The sequence below is a fragment of the Drosophila arizonae genome, chromosome 4 (assembly GCF_054131065.1).
Source record: "Drosophila arizonae isolate 15081-1271.41 chromosome 4, UAZ_ARI_1.0, whole genome shotgun sequence".
NCBI lineage: Eukaryota > Metazoa > Arthropoda > Insecta > Diptera > Drosophilidae > Drosophila > Drosophila arizonae.
Window position 1 is genome coordinate 21954121 of NC_142924.1, and position 19897 is coordinate 21974017.

General features: G+C 43.3%; 3 protein-coding genes across 3 annotated transcripts; 1 reads left to right on the top strand and 2 right to left on the bottom strand.

The window, feature by feature from the left end:
- The first annotated feature begins 85 nt into the window (after positions 1-85).
- Positions 86-2440, top strand: LOC108612409 (arylphorin subunit C223). Its single transcript, XM_018005290.2, has 2 exons — positions 86-527; positions 589-2440. Exons 1-2 carry the CDS (start codon positions 264-266, stop codon positions 2332-2334), a joined length of 2010 nt encoding a protein of 669 aa, XP_017860779.1. The 5' UTR covers positions 86-263; the 3' UTR covers positions 2335-2440.
- Positions 2441-2958: 518 nt separating this feature from the next.
- LOC108613314 (uncharacterized) lies at positions 2959-3789 on the bottom strand. The gene is made up of 2 exons (XM_018006691.2): positions 3630-3789; positions 2959-3562 (listed from the first exon to the last, which is right to left on the bottom strand). The coding sequence occupies exons 1-2, from the start codon at positions 3697-3699 to the stop codon at positions 3087-3089; spliced, it is 546 nt and encodes a 181-aa protein (XP_017862180.1). The 5' UTR covers positions 3700-3789; the 3' UTR covers positions 2959-3086.
- A 9985-nt stretch (positions 3790-13774) lies between these two features.
- Fbp1 (Fat body protein 1) lies at positions 13775-17475 on the bottom strand. Its single transcript, XM_089466608.1, has 2 exons — positions 17316-17475; positions 13775-17258 (listed from the first exon to the last, which is right to left on the bottom strand). Exons 1-2 carry the CDS (start codon positions 17407-17409, stop codon positions 13945-13947), a joined length of 3408 nt encoding a protein of 1135 aa, XP_089322734.1. The 5' UTR covers positions 17410-17475; the 3' UTR covers positions 13775-13944.
- Positions 17476-19897: the final 2422 nt, after the last annotated feature.

Sequence of the window (19897 nt, forward strand, 5' to 3'; positions counted from 1 at the left end):
AGAAAATTGTTATTGAAAACAGATTTAATATAAAACAATTTATATATAGATTCATTTATATTTTACAAATTAAAAATGAATTTTAACAAATATGCCCCAGCAAATGCTGAAACTCTAGGGTATATTATTAACTGCGATAATTGAGCATGCTTTTTGCATATAGTATTATATAAAGCTATTTTGATAAGCTACGAGATCAGCCATGGGCATTGGCTTATTAAATTCCGAATAACATTTACCTCTCAACTGCCGCTTCATTAAGAATGTTGAAGGCGACAGTTGCATTCTGTGCTCTTCTGAGCTTGTCCCTCAGTGCTGGGGTGATTGGAGTGAATGGCTGGAACTTACGTTCGCGCTGGTGGTTGGGCGAAACTCCTCCCAGCCTCGATGCTTTGAGGCCAACACAATGGGCACAACGTCAGCGCTTTCTGCTGGATCTGTTGCTGCAAGTGCACAAGCCTCTGCTGCAGCAGGAGCTCATCGACATGGGCCGTGAGCTCAACGAGAATCCCAACGATTACGAAACGGTGAGTGGACTCAGTCTGAAATCGAAATCCATTGTTTACATATATGTATATTCCTATACAGGGCAGTTGGCCTTCGTTGCTCGACTTCTTTGAGCGCGTCCATCAGGATCGCATACTGCGCCCATATAGCATATACAGTCTTTTGCAAGAGGAGCTGCCGCAGCAGCTATTGGACGTTTATCGCTTCCTAGTGCTGGCCAAAGACTGGAGAACCTTTCAGTGCAATGCCTGCTATGCGCGCAGCCAGTTCAACCCGGTGCTCTTTGTGCATGCTCTGCAGCTGGCGATTGCCGAACGTGCGGATACAAAAGATCTGATGCTGCCGGCCATGCATGAGGTGCTGCCACAACTCTACTTCGACAAGGAGCTGATACGGGCAGCAAGGTCCGTTAGTTGGCAGGACTTGGCTCCAGTTCGGATTGCTCCGAAACGCACTTGGAAGGACACATTGGGTAGTATATTGTACCCGAAGATATTCAGACAGCCACCGGAGGAGGAACTAATGCCAGCCGACCCGATTGTCATAGAAGTGAAGTCCCTTGGGGTGCAGCTGAGCTTAGATGTGGCCTTGAACGGCTATTGGAGCAGGCTTATCAGCCGGCTGATAATCGGGTCGAAAGCCAAGGAAGATTATGGAACTGCTATAATAGACGGCGATCTCATGATGCAGTTCCGCAGTGATGAGGATGAATGGATATACCAGCAACAAGTTGAGGGTGCGGCGAGGCCAGAAATCGGACTCTTGCTGATGCAAAACATCCGACAGTTTGTAGCCCTGCTGCAGCTGGAAGAACTAGCGACAGGCAAAAGATCAGTTGAGCTGGTCACGCCCACATTGATGACAACGGGTGGGGTGCCCTACAAGGCGACTGCGCTGAATGCCGAAGACGTGCGGCAATTGATAAGCAAGTCTATTGAAGAGCTGCAAAGTCAGATTGATAAGGAGCTGCCAAAAAATAAGAAAATTGAGCCTATGTGGGTCGTGGTTCAGGTGATTGCGGCGGAGTACTGGCTGCTCTGTAGACATTTGAGTCTGGCCATCAACGGCAACAATATGGAGCCCAGCCTGTTGGGCATGACTACGTCAAACCTGCGCGATCCCATATATCGCTCGCTGTTGATTCAACTGGCTCAATTAATATCCAAGTACGAACAGAAGCCAAAACCAAAATCATACGACAAGCAGCGACGTCCGTCGGTAAAGCTGCTGCAAGTGACTAAATTGGAAACCTATGAGCAGCTACTGGACACCGACTTGATTAACCTAATGGATCAACAGTTGCTTCAGTCGCAGCGCAACAATTTGCAATTGCTGCGTCGTCGTCTTGTGGCACGTCAGCTGCGCTTGAATCACAAACCATTCAGCATTGCCTATGAGCTGTTCGTTCCGGAGACGATGGTTGTCCAAATCCGCAGTTATCTGACGGTGCCTGGCAGAGCTGAACCTCGCCTATTGCTCGATAACTTTGTGCGTGAGCTAGGAACTGGCGAGAATAGATTGGAACGTCATTCTCCAGCCGCTCCAAATGATCCCACACTTAGCGAGCTGTATGAAGCACAGGCACCATTTAATGCTCCCAAAACCTGTGCATTTCCTCATCACCTGCAGCTGCCTCGTGGCACTGCTGAAGGTCTGCAGCTTCAATTACTTGTGGAAGTACTCCAATGGCACGGCACTGAGATCGAATCAGAGTGTGTTGGGGCTGCCAGCTTTATGGGTGAGAATGCTACACTCCTCGCCAGCGATACCTTAGATGTGGTCATATATCACCAGGAATTAAAAATATCAAACGACAAATTGGAATAAAAGTAACAAAATATACTCACTGTATAATTTTTGTGTTTTATAGCATTGCATATTTACAATTTTAATAATTAATAATAAAAATAAAAATATTAATTTAATTTGCATATATATTGAATATAAGTATTCATAAGCAATTTACATATATTCTTATAGACATTTTATTTAATTTAATCATGTGTTATATTTTATATATATTTTAGCCATTTTTTTTGTACTTTAGTTATTTATAGCAAATCTATATTTTTAAAATAGACTGTTAAAGAAACAACATAAACAAGAAGTCAATTATCGATGTTAAATGTTGATGTCGATATAATGGATACAATACCTATCGAAAGCTGTGCTGCTGCTGCTAGAATAGTTTAAGCGCCATCTAGTTGTGAAAGCATTTTTTCTGTCTGCAACTCCTTTTTATTTGGCTACGGTTTTGATTAGATGAGGCCGAACATGAATTTTAGCGCGGAAATAAATAAGCATAGAAATAAATGTTTATAGTCTTGTTATTAATAAGTAAAAACCCCCTATTTGACATTTTAGTAATCGAATGAATGACTAGCCTTTGGCCTCTTCAGTTCTTAACGATGTTATCTGCGTTGAACACTTAATAAGGAAATCTAATCGAAATCAATCTAATCATTTTTCTTTTAATTACAAATTAATACAATCAAATCAATGATACAACTAAAATTACTTTAATGATTTTACTTTACAGTTTTCTTATATATACGTATGTATGTATTTGTGCGCACTCCTTAGGCATTAGAGGTTGAGTTAGCCTTGGACTTGGCCACAAGGATCTCGTACTTGTCAAATTGACGCAGTGGCAAATCTTCGTTCTTGATAATGCAATACTTCTGCGATAGGAACAGAGTGCCCATTAGCAAACCTCCATCCGACCTAGCGCGGCAAATGAAGACACGTTCGTTCCAATGGGTGGTGCCCACAGAAACGGCGCCTTTTTCGTAATTGCCATCAAAGCTGTGTATCCATTCGTAGTCAAAACTGGGACTAGAAGTCAAAAGTTGATAGTCGACAAGCTTGTTGCTCAGTTTGTCTGTGTTGAAATAGGCGTAGCCCGTCTCGGCCACGACACGAGCGGGCAAGACGTTGGTGCCATAAGCGACTCGGCCTATGTAAGTTCTGTAGCCATAAGGATCAAATCCACCAACTATAACGTCGCTTGTCAAGGGAATTGAAAGATTTCCCTTGATCCAATTATGTTCAGTATCTAGGGCAGCATTTAGTAAGTATTAATTTCAGTGGCTCCTTGGCTTGCCAAAAGTCTGATTACTTACCATATGTGTAGGGAGCAGCCAATGCCACGGCAAATAGTCCGGCTACCAACAAGCAGATGACTTTAAACATATTGCAACGCGTTGAATAAACTATTGAATGATTGCAAAATGCGGTAGCTACTTTTATACTAGTGACTTATCTATTCCCACTATCAGCCATATGTGTACAGTTATAAGTAAATTTAGGGGATTGCAGTTTTATGACTTGGCTCTAGTAGTAACTAGGCTATAATAAAATCGAAATTATATACAATTGATTGCAAAAAGAATAAAATGAAACAGCATTATGGGCGCCATCTATTGTTCGTTTACGGTGCTCCAGAGGGAGAAGGAGAGAGCTTGTTTAAGCTATAAGCCAAAGGGTTAAATAATAGTATTAAGCAATTCCTTTATCTTAATGTTATTAATATTTAAACTTGCGAGTTATGTAACATATACCTGCACTTAAAATTTGGGGATGAGCTTTAAACGGTTTCTCTAATTAAGCTTACACACTATTCAATCGAGCACAATTATATGCAAAACACCTGATAATTTGGTAAACGCTTGCCCGATCATTTCTAATTAAGCATGAGCTTCTAATGATACAAGTGAACTAATTCAATTTTAAATAGTGAGCTCGCCTGCAAAAGGGTCGTGAATGTAAAATGGTTTCATCAGTTTATTTCAGTAGTGTTCTAGTCTGTCATTGTAAACACCTCTAATTTCTTTAGAATTTCGCACAGCTTGTTCTCTGCTCTCCTTCTCCTTCTTTCGACTGGAAATCAAATAAAATGACTGGCAAATAGGCAAACGGAGAAGTCCCCAAAGGAAAACTTGAAAACGAAACGGTTTATTATGCTTATGCGAATGTGATGACAACAAAAAGGCATAATAGTAAAATTAAATGTGTCTATTATGCCAGCAATACAATGCACACATAAAACCACACACACACACACAGAGGCTGATACACACACACACACGCACACATACAGAGGCCTCACAATCGTATGGCCCATAGAAACATTTGGCAGACAAGAAACGTTTAAGGAAGGATGTGTTGCTTAGAAGACTTCGATGGCAGAGGCAGGCAGCGGGGCATGTGAGGCTATGGGGTGGCTCTGGGACGATCCAGGCGCATAAAAACAAATGCACAATATGACAAAAACAACAAAACAACCGGCGTAGTATTGAGACATGGCAGCTCAGTTCTTGGCAGCAAAGAAAGCGAAATCAACTTGAAGGCCTCGTTCAGGGGGTTTGTACATGGGTCCGGAATGGGCATTTGGCCTGGGCGTGTTTCTTGGCAGATAAGCACAATAATATGCACGTATTTTACGGCAGCTTCCACCCCCCACCACCTGCCCCACAAGTGACGCAACCGAACTTTGTCGGTCCCCATTTTCGCGCAGCATTTTCTAAGAATGCGCAAATTTAAATGCGAATTGTTTTCAGTTTTGTTTGTCGCCGTCGCTTTGCCTAATTGACTTTGCGTGCCACGCCCACCTCTGCTCCTCCCCCCACTGCCACGACGCCAGGCACCGGTCCAAACTTTGACAAGAATAGACGACAATCAGCGTTCATTTTTTGCCTTTTTTGTATGCGTCTAATTTGTGTGCGGTTTATGAAAAGAATACCAGCTCTCTGTCCCATTTCCATTCCCGCTCCAGTTTCACTACCAGTTCCACCTCTAGCTCCAGTTCCTAATGAACAAACATTGCCCTCGCTCTGCGTCAGGCGTCTAAATGCGAAAAGTTGTTACTCATTTTATGGCTTATTAATTTTTGATTGTAGTCAAGGTAATAAACAGCCAAGGTATGGAGACATTTAAAAAAGAGAATTTAAAAAGAGTTTTTCCTAGGATTATTCATAGCAATTTGGTTATAGATCGTAAACTAAGGCAAAGACTTTTATACCTAGCCAATTGGATATTATTATTATTATTATTATTTTTTTTGCTGTATTTAGGCTTTATGAAATATTTCAGGATAGTAGTTAAAAAATCAAATTATATTTGCTATATTTAAACTGTTATAAGAGTGTTTCAATTTTAAAACCTCATTGTAACTAAACCAGATTTTGCTAAAAAATTACTGACCTTGTGTACAATGAAATTTGCCTTTAATAATTGACATTAATTATATTAATTGTTGGCTAGTAATTCTTATAATTTGGACAATACTCAAGATTCGGTTTCATGAAAAACTTTTGGTAAAATATAATATGATATCTGATGTCAAGGCATCTAGTATACAGATATATAAATATATACATATATGAGGTCTTCCTCAAGACATTTCTTGACTTTTTAATTATTCGCAGGTTACATATATTTGATGATTTATTTTTTGTGGCGATATGTTTGATATATTTATTTATATAATATATATGGATATACAAATTCATATTTCTAAAAATATTTATATGTATAATTTAAACACATAGCTAAGTCTAACTAATCGAAAGGAATATTTTGAACTCGAATAAGAATCTTAGAAATATGATAGTCTCTGAAGATATGTCTGTGATACTAATTAGTCCATTGTATTGCTGGCAATATAAAGAAGCAGAAATGTTAAACGGGCACCTCCGTGGCTCCTTCGAGTGGGCAATAAGGGAAAGCAAAGATCTAAAGTGGCCATTGGCATTGGACCCAAGACCAACAGCAATAGCAACACCAACACCAACACCATCATCATCATCATCATAATCATCATCGTCATCGTCATCATTATCATCTTCATTGCTATTCAGCATCTCTTGTGGCATTCCTGGGTATTGTATTTCATTTCCGTTTTCATTATTATTTGTGGGCAGCCCCGGTCGCCCCGTTTTGGCCAACTGTGGATGTCCTTTTGGTCCTTTGGTCCTTTGGTCGTTTGGTCCTTGGCTGTCGCTCAACTCGCTCGCTCGCTCGCCCGCTTACTCGCTTGCTGTGCGGTCTATTTGGTCTGTTGTCTCTGCTGCTGGCATTCGCTCCATTTTTTATCGCCTTCGTCTTCGCCGTTGTCGTCAAGAACAACGCCAACGACGCTGCCAACTTCCTGCTATCGTGCTAATTTCCGTTGCTTTATCTTGACACAATGGTGCGCATTAAAAGCGTGATGGGGAACCGCTGGCAAACTTCATAACTAAGGGCGGTGCCGCAGAGGGTTGGTGGTGGTGGCATTGGGCTCCACTGCAGCGCTGACCGCTGCGCTTTTATTTCCGCCCCACATTTTGTCGCCATATTAGACGCCATTTTTGTTTTCGCATTGTCAACACATTGTCATTGGGCGCCAAGACAGCCGGGCAGAGTGAGCGAGAGGGGTGTGCGGCGCACTCGCTCCATCGCGTTATCATCCGTCGCCGCTGGTCGCATTTGCATGCGGTTTTTCTCCTCACAAAATATTGATAAATGCCGCCATTAAACGCGATTAACCATTTGAATTATGTGGCAAAGCCAAATTTTATTGCCAACACAATTCTATGGCCAAACAAATGGCATCATTATTAAAATATATGTACCTCTATTGAGTGGGTGTGCGTGTATATGTGTGCGTGTGATAATGCAAAGCGACCATAATTGGGGCGGGCATGAGCTCAAAGTGGGAGCTGTTCATATATTTAAAAATTGTGCTTACAATTTGCGCCGTTTGAATTTCAATGCAACCGCGAAAAATTATTGCCAATTGTTTGTGCGCTAGTCCACTCGGCATCTGCAATAACAACAGCAGCAACAAGAGCAACAACAACAACAGCACCAGTAGCAGCTGCTACAACAAAAGCTTTAGAGACTAATGCAATTTTAGTCTAAACAGTCGCCAACAATTTGAATGAATTGCATCAATTGCCGGCCCATTGTGCTGCCCGTAAAAAAAAAGCAGAATAAAAGAAGTGTCCGCCCTTGTGCTCGTCTATTGAGTGGGCGTGTCCGGTTGCACGTTGCCTTGCTGCATTATGGTGCGTGTGTGCGTGTCCTATCTCTCTCTCCCTCTCTCTGTCTCTCGCTCGCTCTGCGGACTGCACTCGCGGGGGTAATAAAATAATTGCAGCGCACGTGTCAAAAATATTCAAAAGGATTAAGTAGCGGCCAAAGCCAGAAGAGAGTGACGAAAGGCGAATGGGTCTATCGGGGCACGCGGGGTACTTGGCAGCACTCGGGGTGGCTGTAAATCCAACAGTTTCCTTCGCCGTACGCATTGTCCAACTGATTGCATAAATTGTTATGGAATGCCATGGACGAGTGCCCATAGAAGGCTCTGAATGTGACGATGAACAACTCGGCCAGCCATGTGAATGGTTTTTTCTCCGTGTTTACTCTGGGCAGGAGGCGTGGGGGCAACTGTTGCGGGTTGAGGAGGGATTGGTGCCTGCGAACAAGAACGCCTTCGCTTTTTATGCATCTATTATGGGCTGGTAAATTGTTTAGGGTATGATGAATATGCGAAGCAATTTGCTTAACAAGGAGCTGGAATATAGTCATAAATTAAGTTACACTTGTTTAAAAACAGATAAGTATATATTTTTAAGGTCAGAAGTAGATGTTTTTAAGAGCAAAAATGATATACATATTTATAAAATTATATACTGATTAGAATAAAAAAAAAAAAAAAAAAATTATAAAAATATAAAAATAATATTCTTAGCTTTTTCCCGTGACCTAAGAACCCAGTGTTTGTCTTCCATGGCATTAAAAATATACACGCAATTAATTTGTTTGTTGAAATGAACCCAATAATATTTAAAAAAAAAAGAAATTAAAGTGTGTTTGCATTGATAAGCTTAAAAAGCAGCAGGACTTTAATCTTTAAATATTTGATCAATATAAATAGATTACAAATAATGATTGGTTGTTAAATATTAAATATAGTATTTATACTTTTAATCAGGATAAACAAACATTGATAGAATACCGACCTACTGTATGTAGCGTGAAAGTGATATGAAAATATCCCTCTCAGCCATTATTTGTATATCGATAAAAGTCTAAGCTTAGTTATATTTTAAATATTTTGTTCAGATCAAGCTCTACTTCACAAGCTTATAATTTATTTTTGTAATCCTTGATACTATATATTATATAAATGAAATTATTTTATATGAGCTTGATGAGTTGATCTGATTTAATATGAACATTCTTCATAAAAATATCCTAAAAATTGTTAAGTTTTTAATTATTATTGTCTATTGCTTTGGTAATTATAATAAAGGGTTCAATTTCCTTCTCGGTCGCTGTGAATTGGCGAATTTTTGTAAGTTCCATGTCGACTATAAAAAAGGAAAAATCGATTAAAATGTAGCATATTTAATATACACATATATTTTCAAAGAGATGCAGCTGTTTTCTGAGAGAGTGACATATTATATTATATTCCCCTTTATTTACAGTGTATACAGAGTACGACTTGCCGTACTTTTTGACATGTTCTTGATATGGTTTTTTTTTCCTAAGCTCTGGTAGGAATTTATTTTGATTTGCAACAAATTTGCTGCGGCATTGTGTATTTTGTGTGTGAATGTGTGTGTGTGTGCGTGCGTTGGTGTATGCTTAACGTTTTATTGCTTTTCACACTCGTCACTCGCCAGTTGCCACTTGCCACTTGCCACTCGAGGCAGTTGAGGGCCCGCCGGGAGGGTTGTCTTTAGCGCCTGGAACTGGGCGCTTTGTTTACTTTGTTTGTGGCGTGAATAGCAAATAAGCCGCGACAAATGCGATTCGATCCCATAGTTCTCTGTGGCATTGTGCGGCCTGGATTTTCCTCTGCGATTTGATGGACCGAAATGTGGCGCGAACCGCAGCTGTAAATACATTTATTCTAATTACAGCACATTCAGCAAACGCTGCAAAATAATTTAAACATTTGCCGCCTCATTAGTTGGCTGTGATATCGAAAATAAAATTGCAGCAAAATACTCGTTAAATGGCAAAATGCATTGGCCGTAATACTCTGTGGCCACAAAACCAATTTGCGTTACAAATTTATATCAGCCAAAGCTTCCTCATCCACCCAGCATATTGGAAAATTAAATGCAATTGCTTTGGCTTTGGCTTTGGCTCTGGCTTTGGCTCTCGTTTCTCGGGTCTCGTGTCTGTGGTTGCAGAATTGATTGATTTTGCTGTGACAGCAACAGTAATTGAAAATATTTGTTAACTATTAGTTTATCCATTCCCATATCCACATCCATAGCGATGCCACCTGGTTACCTGCTTGCCTGTTTACCTGCGTCAGGCATCCCTTCCTGGGCACACTTCCGTAATTCCCTTCAGCTTCTTACAGTGGGCCGCCTCGCGTTTAATCCCACTTCAAGCGAAGCCTCAAGAGGCTCCTCATTCTTTCTTATCTATTGATGCGCCAAAGCGTGTCAGCTGCTTGGCTGTGGGAAGCAGGCAGCAGGATGAGGCACGGAGGAGGGAAGTGGGCTGGGCAAGGGCTGTTTGTGGTTCCATCGCTACAATAACAGAAAAGCCTTTTTACAATGCGCTCCACAGATTTCAATGTATTTTCAACAACTCCAATTCCAAATACCCCGCAAACGAAAAAAATTTAGAGGGGGTATACCAAATATGTGTTCCAAGTAGCAACAACTTTATAAGTCTTAGCTATGCTACGATGCAGGGTATTTTGTAGTCGAGCCATGCCATTTCGTTCGCTCCCATGTTTTCTGAAACATTTATTTATTTTTTTTAATTCGTTGCAAATTGAATAGACGACAGTGACGATTGCCATATAGCATTATCACCTACACCCAAAGTTTTGAATAGCTTGTAAGCAATTGGTTCGATTCCTAGTCAGTCTCTCATACCAGAGAGCCTTTCCTTCTCCCCCAGCTCGTGCTCCCCCTGCTCCATCTATACCATTAGCTTTTGTATTTCGGCTGCGTCGCGTATATCACATTTCCGTTTGTTAGCATTTTTCCGCATTGTATATTCGCATACTGACTCGCACGAGTGTATTCATGTACGAATATGAATAGCAAGAAGTTTTCTGCTCAACTTGATAGCCCCAAACACAAACCCAGCCCGAGCCCCAGCCCCAGCCACGCAACTGAAGCCCTTTCCAACCCAATTCAACTTGCATGCAAAAAAATTGCCATTGTAAATTTTGACTGGGGTTATGCGAGCGGCAAGGGTTTTCCCTCTCTCTCTCTCCCACTCCCACTCTCCACTGGATGCTGTTGTGTTGCTTTGAAGGCAGCTCACGCCCTCCTCAGCTGCCTGCGTTTGTAAATATTTTCCACACGTCTACACAAAAGGTAGAACTAAACTATGCTCATTGATTTCTTTCTTCAAGCAATGCATTAGCGCTAGTTGAACGATGATTTATAACGGTATGCCGATTTGGTCTGCCTAATTTCCTAGGTCTTCATTTGAGAGTCTATCAATAACTTGTGCTTAGCAAGTGCACGCATTTTAATGTTATGTTATAAAGATTGTCCTCCTACAAAAAGGTATTATTCCCATAGAAAGCAAAAACAGCAGCGTTGCATGCGTGGGTACGAGTGTGCGTGTCTGTGTGAATGTGCATGTGTGTAAGCAAAAAAAAAGTAAGTACTCTTCTAAATGCATTTCTTCTAAGAATTTCCTCTCAGTATTTTATCCAAGTATTTCTTCTATGAATTTCCACCATGTATTTGTTCTAAGTTTTTTCTCCAAGTACATATTCCCTTCAAGTATTTCCCCCAAGTATTTCCTCTAAGTCATCAATGCTTAGCTGAACGATCACACACTTTATTTAACTTTTCTTTACTGCACTGAACTACTGACCTCCAGCAGGTTTGGACGACTGAAGAACTGCTGTAGCTGCTGCCCTTTATATAGGACGACTACCACTCAAAGCACAAGACGCGCTCAGCCGACAGTTAGAGATCGTTGCAGTTGAGCATAAAATAACCAATGGAGCACTCTCTGATGCTTCAAGTATTCTAACTTTGTCTCACTCAACTATAAACACCAAATGAGTACTGCTGCACACATATAGACAACTCAAATGATCTTCTGTAGTTGTTCTTCATCTTGTATTTTTGTGAAGCAGTCGAACAGAGAGACATACGGAGAAATAGACCATGAGGTAAACAGAGAGACAGAGAGAGACAGAGAGGCTGTAGCCAGACAACCGATCGTATACATACATAGACAAACAAATATTAGTTCAAGTATTAACAATCTCAGTGGCTATAAGAGCTAGGTTGGTTTATTAACCGTTCAGATCTCGTTTGTTTCTAAAAATCGAGAGCTATTCTGTATGTATATGAAATTACATGAGAAAACTCTTAAAGAGAGCCTTTTTATTGCTGACCTTCAAAGTTTTTTTTTTCTGTGCAGAATGAATGCATATTGTTTTCTTAATCTATCAAATGGAATCAGCGCCTTTGGCCAATTAATTTCCAGAGCCATTCATGGCTACATCTTGTGGCGACTTCTCCCGAAACTGTGCAACTAACTAAGCTGAACTGAACTGAACTGTGAAATTGTTTGCCAACTAAATGTAAAAATAGAGACACTCGACACAGATAAGAACGCAACTTGTTTGCTTAATAAATAAACTTTATATTCATAACTGAAAAAGTTTTGCGGTGTCGGACGCTTAAGCGGAATGCGGCATGCGGCATGTGGCATGCGGCAGGCAGCAGCGCAGCGAAACAAATGTGGCCGCTAATTTGCGTGGCAAAAAGTTTTCGTGCGGCGCCCTCGAATGTATGCTATGGAATTTGCGTGGCTGTGGCATGCAGCGGCACTGCGGAGGCGCCACGAGCTGAGCGCGACGGCATTTCCGCTGGCTGAGTTAGCTGGCTGAGTGCAAGGCGCACAACATAAATTATGCGAGCATCTTCCGCATCAGCTGCTCCGCGCTATCTGCGCCGTGGCCGCTAATCACAAAAGTTTTTGCCAATGCGTTTCTGCTACCTTCAATTGCCACTCGAGGAAACTTTGGCGCTGCCAACGGCAGAGCGAAAGAGAGAGAGAGAGAAAGAGAGAGAGAGCGGGGGCAAAAGGGTTAAGCAGAGTTGGCGAAAGTCTCGGGTTCCAAAGTTTCTGCAGCACTGATTAACGAGACATAATTATTTTTGCATTAAGCGGCGGCTAATAGGCCGTGTAATACCAAAGTTTGTTTTTGCCCTCAGATCAGCTCATCAGACCATCGAAAAAGCGGGGGAAAAATGTAGAGACACTCGAAGATAATGAAAGTGCATTCAGGTGGCAAAAGTCGGAGACAGGTCGAGTGCTAACATTTTTCCATTATCCGATGTGCCACATTCTTTGCCAGCATAAAAACCAATTGAAATCTAAACAATACGAAAATTCGATGCTCTACAATAAATTAGAGCTGGCCTCTAGGAGCGTAGGCAGAAAATGTATGATATTTTATGATGTATGTGAATTGAAATAAAACCAATTATAAAGAATACGAATATACTCTATACTTGCTTGTCTGGGAAACTAGCTCTAGACTTTTAATGTACGTACAGTACATGCTCTCTTGAAGGGTATCAATATGGCTGGGCCGTGGCAGGAGGCAGCCTGGAAAAATGCAACATTTGAGTGCCTGCAGCGAAATGTCTGCTGTTCTATGGTTGGCCAACGCAGCCAGTGTCTGCCTTGATGAGAAAACTGTTCCGAAGCGGAGGGTTAAAAGCTGAAATCGTTTCGAGCCAGCTCAGCCAGTGACAGCGACAGCCATAGCCAGAGCCACAGCCAGAGCCAGAGCTACAGCCCGATAGCTTGACAACGGAAAGTGTGATTATATTTTCATTTTCAATTTTTTACGGCCAATTAATTTGGCAATTGACGCTTCGCTGGGCGTCTGCGACCGCCCAGATATATGTACGTATATACACAGAGCATATATAGCTGTGGAGAGGGTCTCGCCGCTCGTTGTTGCAAATTGAGTTGTGTGGCAAGAATAAGAAAAGTCTATTATAGTGGCTGCAAAAAGCTGCCTGCCAGCTATTTGGACGCTGCATTGTCTGCCCCGAACAGAATATGAAAGTGCTTTTGTGGGCGGCTTTTGTTGGGGGCGCCCTACCTAATCCCTCTTCCCCACTGCCAGCTATGTCATGCAATTTGCATTAAGATCTGCCATTGAAAATTAGAAAATTCACTCGGCTGCAAGTGTTATTGCTAATGGCAAATGGAAAATGGAAAATGGCAAATGGAATTTACCTTGGTGAGAGCGAACGACTTATTTTTAATGCACTTATGCATCAGTTGCATAGCTTTATTTAGGGATTACACAAGAAAGAAATTACTACATATAACTATAACATTTCGGAGACATCGGAGAACGAGTTGATTGGGGTCGCTACATCGGTCAGTCGGTCGGGGAATGGTTTGGCACATGGTTTCCTCTGCTTAGTTATCGCTAACAATCAGAACATCCTCCAGCTGTACGTTGGGCAGCTCCAACAGCAGCTGCTCGTTCTCGATGCGGCGATCCAGGGGGAAGCCGAGAGGACGGTTGTCCATTATGGAAGCTACGCTCACGCCCATAACGCCATCCAGGCGCTTCATGCGAATCGGCAGATCGCGTTCCAGGCGCTCGACGGGTGAGACGATCGCTAGCAACTGCATGGGCAGACCCTCGGGGCGGCCACGAGGCAGCAGCAAGCGCTGAGGGAAGCTGCCGTTCTCGCCAACCAGATCGCTGACAATAAGCTGATCCTGCTGATCGCGCAGAGCAGTCATCACACGACGGTAGATCTCGCTGTAGGGCGTGGCATCGCGGGTTGTCCAGGCAATGTTCGTCGAGCGGTACTGAATGCGGTTGCGGCCACTCTGCAGTTGGGTATTGATGGCATCCAGAAGCACAAAGTCCGAGCGGCGCTGCTCCAGGGGCAGCTCACGGCCATTCACATCCTGGCGAGGTCCCAAAAACAGGCGAATGATCACATCCTGTGGGCCGTTCGCGCTTATGTCCATGTCAATGGTGAAGGGCTTGTTGTTCAGACGACGTTGGCGCACCATCATTTGCGACTGCAGAGGCTGACCGACCAGGTTGGTCACATCAATGTCGCTGTCCTCGATGCGAGTGCGCAGTTTGTCCACGCGCAGACCGTTGATGACGACATCCTGCAAGTCCAGGCTCTCACGGTTATAGACGCCCAACTGCTGCTCGCGTATTTCATCCACAATGCCGATGATTCTGCGTAGGGTGTGCAGCAGCACGCGGTCGCCCATGCCCAGGCCAGAGCGGTCCATGCGCACAGTGGTGTCCTGGAGCAGCTCACGCAATATGCGCAGGATTCCAATGTCACCAATGCGCCCGATGAGAACATCGCCAATCACACGCTCCAAGCGGAGCTGCTCGTCGATTTGCTGCACGCCAGATCTACGGATGTTGCCATTGCTAATCTCACGGATCACGAGTTCCATCACCTGCTGCAGGCGACCCTCAATGGCATTAATTTGCTCAAGCAGGACTCGATTGCGACGGGAGTCCAGGCGCATGTCGTTCAAGCGGATGGCATAGCGTTGAGCTTGATCAGCTATATTCAGGCGGGAGCTGCCGGGCATCTGCAACTCATCATTGACGCGCAGAGCAATGCGTTCCTGGTTCAGGCGTGCCAACAGCTGGCGCAGAGTTTGCAGTAGAACCTCGCTGCGTCGAGTCGCGGATATGTCCAGAGTGTTGACCAAGCTGCGTCGGTAGCGGTGTCCCTGCTCCACGTTCAGTTTCTGTCCCAGCTCTTTGTGCTGGCGATTGCGACGCAGCATCTCGATGATCTCGTCATCGCTGAGCTCGCTTAGACGATTGTCGCTGCGGATCAGACGCATAATGTCCTCAACTTTCATTGTATCCTCGCCATCAACGCGACGACCCTCTGCAATTGTGTTCACACGACGCGGAGTCAGATTTTCCATTTGTTGGTTAACGCGACGTCTGTTGATGTGCACCAATCGCTCATCATCACGACGCACAGCTTGGAGGTTGTCAGCTCCAGAGCGGATGTTTTCGTCCTGGCGGTTAACACGCAGAAAGCGTTCCTGCTGCTTCTGCTCCTCGCGGTCGCGGTTGCGACGCACCATCTCACTGATGTCGTCAATGTTGACCTGGCCCAGACGGTTGTCCCCGCGTATCGATTGCATAATTTCATCGTTCCTCCAGCTGTCAATGTCGCCAACACGACGGCCCTCGCTCACGCGATCGCCACGTACGATGCCCATGAAGCGTTCCTGTTCCGTTTGGTCCTTAAGCTGACGGTTGCGATGCAGCACGTTCAGGATCTCCTCATCGCTCAATTTCTTCAGGCGGTTATCGCGGCGAATCAGCTGCAGAATGTCCTCATCCTGTATGGCGCCCATACGACGGCCTTCTCCAATCAAGTTATCGTTCGTTTGACCCAGGCGACGTTTATTGATGTACACCAGACGATCATCATTACGAGGGACGGATTCCAAGTTATCGGTAAGGTCTTGCAGGTTATCCTCAATCAAGTTTCTGCGCTTGCCAGTCAGCTCCTGGTCCACACGGCGGCCCTCACTCAATCGCTCGCCACGAACGATGCCCCAACGGCGCGACTGCAGCTGCTCATCCTCAGGCTCGATGCGGTTCAAGTTCTGGCGACGACGACCGACATGCACCAAGCGATCGCTGCGAGCGTCCACGGTGGGCAAGTCGTTGATGTCATTGGTCGAGGTGCGCTCTTCCCAGTTACCACCCAGCATACGTCTGAGGCCCTGTCCTATGTTACGCAGCAGAGGAACTCGATTGCCGACCAGTTGATTTCTGAAAGGTATCGCTTCGTCGTCATCATTGTCGCGCTGGTTGCCATAGATGTCTTCATCTTCGTTCAGCTGCTGGACCATGCGGCGGCTGTTAATTCCCAGCATGCGATCCTCATCTTCCAATTTGATGTCCCTATCCAAAACGTTGCTGGTCAGTGGGCGGACGTTCGAGTTGTCCTCGAGCAAAGCCAGTTCTTGGATTAGACTCTGCATAAAGTTGCGCAGGCCGATGTCCTCAGTGAGCAGCGAAATGTCCTGATCGTCCTGAATATTCTGAGCAGGCAACACCACACGGTTCTGGTTCTGCTGCCACATCTGTTGCTTACGCAGTGCCAGTTGCAAGTGCAGATCGCGCCATGGCATAACCATGCGCATCACCGGATTCATCTGACGGATGCGCTGGCCTAGACCGATCACATCCACGAAAGAGGGTCGCGGGCTGTTCTCAATCTGCGCCTGCACACGCTGGACGCGCTCCAATATCTGCTGGTCAAGATACAATTCGGGCAATATCTCCTGCACAGCAGGAACGATTAGCGACTGGGTGTCCTCGCGATCGCGGATAGCTAGTGTCAAGGCGTTGATGAGCAGGACGGGATTAACGTTGCGTCGCAGATAGACGACATTGCGCTCCAGGGTCTCAAAGTCGATGGCGCGCACCAGCAGGCGGTAGATGCCACGCAACTGCTGAACATGCTCCACATTGCGAATGCTATAGACCTCGCGCTCATCCAGGAGACGACGCTGACGGTCCAAGTCGATCACGCGCTGCATTTCCTTATCGATGCCACCGCGATAGCGCTCTGGGTTGATAATAAGGCCCTGGTCCAGCTCAATAAGATCATCCTGCTGCAAGGGCTGTTGAACTTGTTGCACAATGTCTAGAATAAACTTCTGGCGCAGCAAGTCCTCCTTGGACATGCGCACGACGCGCTGATCAACTGCGGAGTAATTGAGATCATTTGCAGTCACCGCTTTACTCCTTCTGGGCCACTTACCACTGCCAATGTCCCTCTCGTAGTCACGCTGGACAATGCGACCAGCGGACACGGTGCCAAGCACACAGACTACTAGCACAAGAAACTTATTCATCTTGTAAGTAGCAACTTCCTTGCAAACCAGAAGATGACTGCATTTTCAGCTGATCTCCACGGCGAATTTATACCCATTCTTATCGCCCAGTCTAGGCCTAATTGAATTTTTTGAGCATTCGATCTGAACTGGCAACGAAATCCTTATCAGTTCAGTTCCAGGGCATATATTATGCAATTACTTATAGACGGGTCTTCCAGCTAGTTCGAAGTCGAAGCCAAAGGTCGCCAGATTGCACACTGACTGCACTGACGCTGCATTCTGTGGGTTGATTGGCTGCCGATGCAGATAACGGGTCAGCTGAAGACGCTGCTTAATTAGTCCATTGCCCCATTGTTGGTGCCTTTGTTTCGTCAACAGCTAGAATTTCGCTACCATGCAGACTGCGAGTTATCTGCACATGTTTTCAATTAGCGGACTTGCAGTATTATTTACACAAACAAAACACATGATATGTATGCTTACCTATAGTACTGCTTAATCAGGTGTCATAATGCAGTTGTGTTATCTTCAAATAATATTGCATCTACAGCATTTTAATTCAAACAATTATGAATTTGGCCAACTGCATAATACACTTTCTAATTTTATTGCTCTAGCTCCATGCCCTCAGAGACATGCATAATATACATACACTGCGCGTCATCAGGTTAGCGCCCCCCCTTACACTCATTTTCTTTTACGTTTTTCTCTTTGCCTATTGCACGCAACTTCTTGGTTTTTTTTTTATTTCATTATCATCATATGAGATGTCTCTCATACCAAAAAAAAAGCGCGAGTGAAAATCCGTTATGTTTTATTTTCTATTCTTTTCTATTTTCGCAAAAAATGTGTGCACTTATTTTGCGTCATCAGATTAGCGCCCCCAAATGCAATTGTAATTATCTTGCTTATTTCGGCAATTACACTCACCAAATTTTTTGTGGAGCTCAAAGCATTCAATATATTTATAGTATGGGTAAAGAAACAGTTTTATCTTTGGTTGAAAATCAAAGATTGAGGCATACTTTGAATCTAGACTATGCAACCATAAAATTGCTGAAAAAACAGGAAAAAACAGAAAACTAAGTGGCAATTTTCTTACAAATAGGGAAAACTATGGAAAAAACTATATAAGCGGCAATAATCAAACGATTTCAGAAGGAAATAGAAGAGCATTAGTTCGGGAAGCTTCGAATTCCCATGAATCGACCACCAAGATTAGGGATAAAATCGGTGTTAAGACGAGCTTATCAACGGTCCAAAGAGCAATAAGGAAAGTTAATTACCTAAAGAAACAGAATGTAAAAAAAAAGACACCAGTCGATATGCTGAGAAAAGAAATACGCATTAATTTTGGCCGGGCGAACATGACGTGGTCTATCCAATGGCAGCATGTTGGCTTTTCTGATGAGAAAAATGTAATTTGGAAGGAACTGATGGCTAAATTTATTATATCCATGACCTACGCATAGAAGAACATAATTTGGAACGGTTTCCAAGCCGTTGCGGCGGGGGGGTAGTGTGGCATTGATGTAGGGTGCAATATCTTACTACAGCGCTTGTAAGCTCCAATTTTTGACATCGCGCATGAACGCATAGGACTATAACACCGTGTTTAAAACTGCTGTTCCGAATTTCTATAACCTGTCTGAAAACCGGCATTAGATTTCCCAGCATGATAATGCTCCAAATCCAAATCCAAATCCCTGAAGTCCTGGATTCAGGGCCAAAAAATTGATCTCATGGAGTGGCCACCATACTCACTCGACCTTAATATCATTGGAAACGTCTGGGGATGGTTGGTCAGGAAGTATATGAGTCCGGAAAGCATTATAGTGCAAAGACAGAGTTAATCGAAGGTACTGAACACGCTTGGCCAACCATATCCTTGAATAGTATTGAACAACTTTATAATTCCACTCCTAATCGAATTTTTGAAGTAATTTCAAACAAAAAACGGCACTACGCACTACTAATATTACTTAAAAATAATAATAGCTTAAAATACGGTGCTATTTTTGGTCATTAACTTAAATAAATTGAATTTAGCGCAGGGGGCGCTAATCTGATGACCAAATTTTTGTTACATGTTTTTTGTACATTTTACAAAAAAAAATATTAAAAAATAATCCTTATTGTTACAGTAGCCATTCTTTTTGTATTTTAAAGATAAATAAATGGAGTATATTGTAAAAAAATTTCAAAGATGGAGCTCTGATAGTTTAGATTTTATTTAGCTTTGTGGTTGAGTGTAAAGGGGGGCGCTAACCTGATGACGCGCAGTGTATGTATGTGTATAGTTTTTGATATTTCAATAGATAATCGTTTATAGATATTAAACTGATAAAGTTCTGCCCTGTCACGCCCCTAAATAAAAATGTAGCTATGTATGTAATTTTAGGGCTGAGAATCCAAAATGGAGGTTTAATAGTAATTCACTCAGCGATAACATATTGGCACGCCCTCTGAACGTAGATATGTACATATATGTACATGTAGGAATTAT

Bases quoted from the DNA above. Each gene is read 5' to 3' on its own strand.
- Fbp1 (XM_089466608.1), bottom strand. From the start codon at position 17,409: ATGAATAAGTTTCTTGTGCTAGTAGTCTGTGTGCTTGGCACCGTGTCC. The intron at 17,259-17,315 runs GTAAGTGGCCCA...ATTACTCCGCAG, and splicing joins CGAGAGGGACATTGGCAGTG to TTGATCAGCGCGTCGTGCGC.
- LOC108613314 (XM_018006691.2), bottom strand. From the start codon at position 3,699: ATGTTTAAAGTCATCTGCTTGTTGGTAGCCGGACTATTTGCCGTGGCA. The intron at 3,563-3,629 runs GTAAGTAATCAG...ATGCTGCCCTAG, and splicing joins GGCTGCTCCCTACACATATG to ATACTGAACATAATTGGATC.
- LOC108612409 (XM_018005290.2), top strand. From the start codon at position 264: ATGTTGAAGGCGACAGTTGCATTCTGTGCTCTTCTGAGCTTGTCCCTC. The intron at 528-588 runs GTGAGTGGACTC...ATTCCTATACAG, and splicing joins ATCCCAACGATTACGAAACG to GGCAGTTGGCCTTCGTTGCT.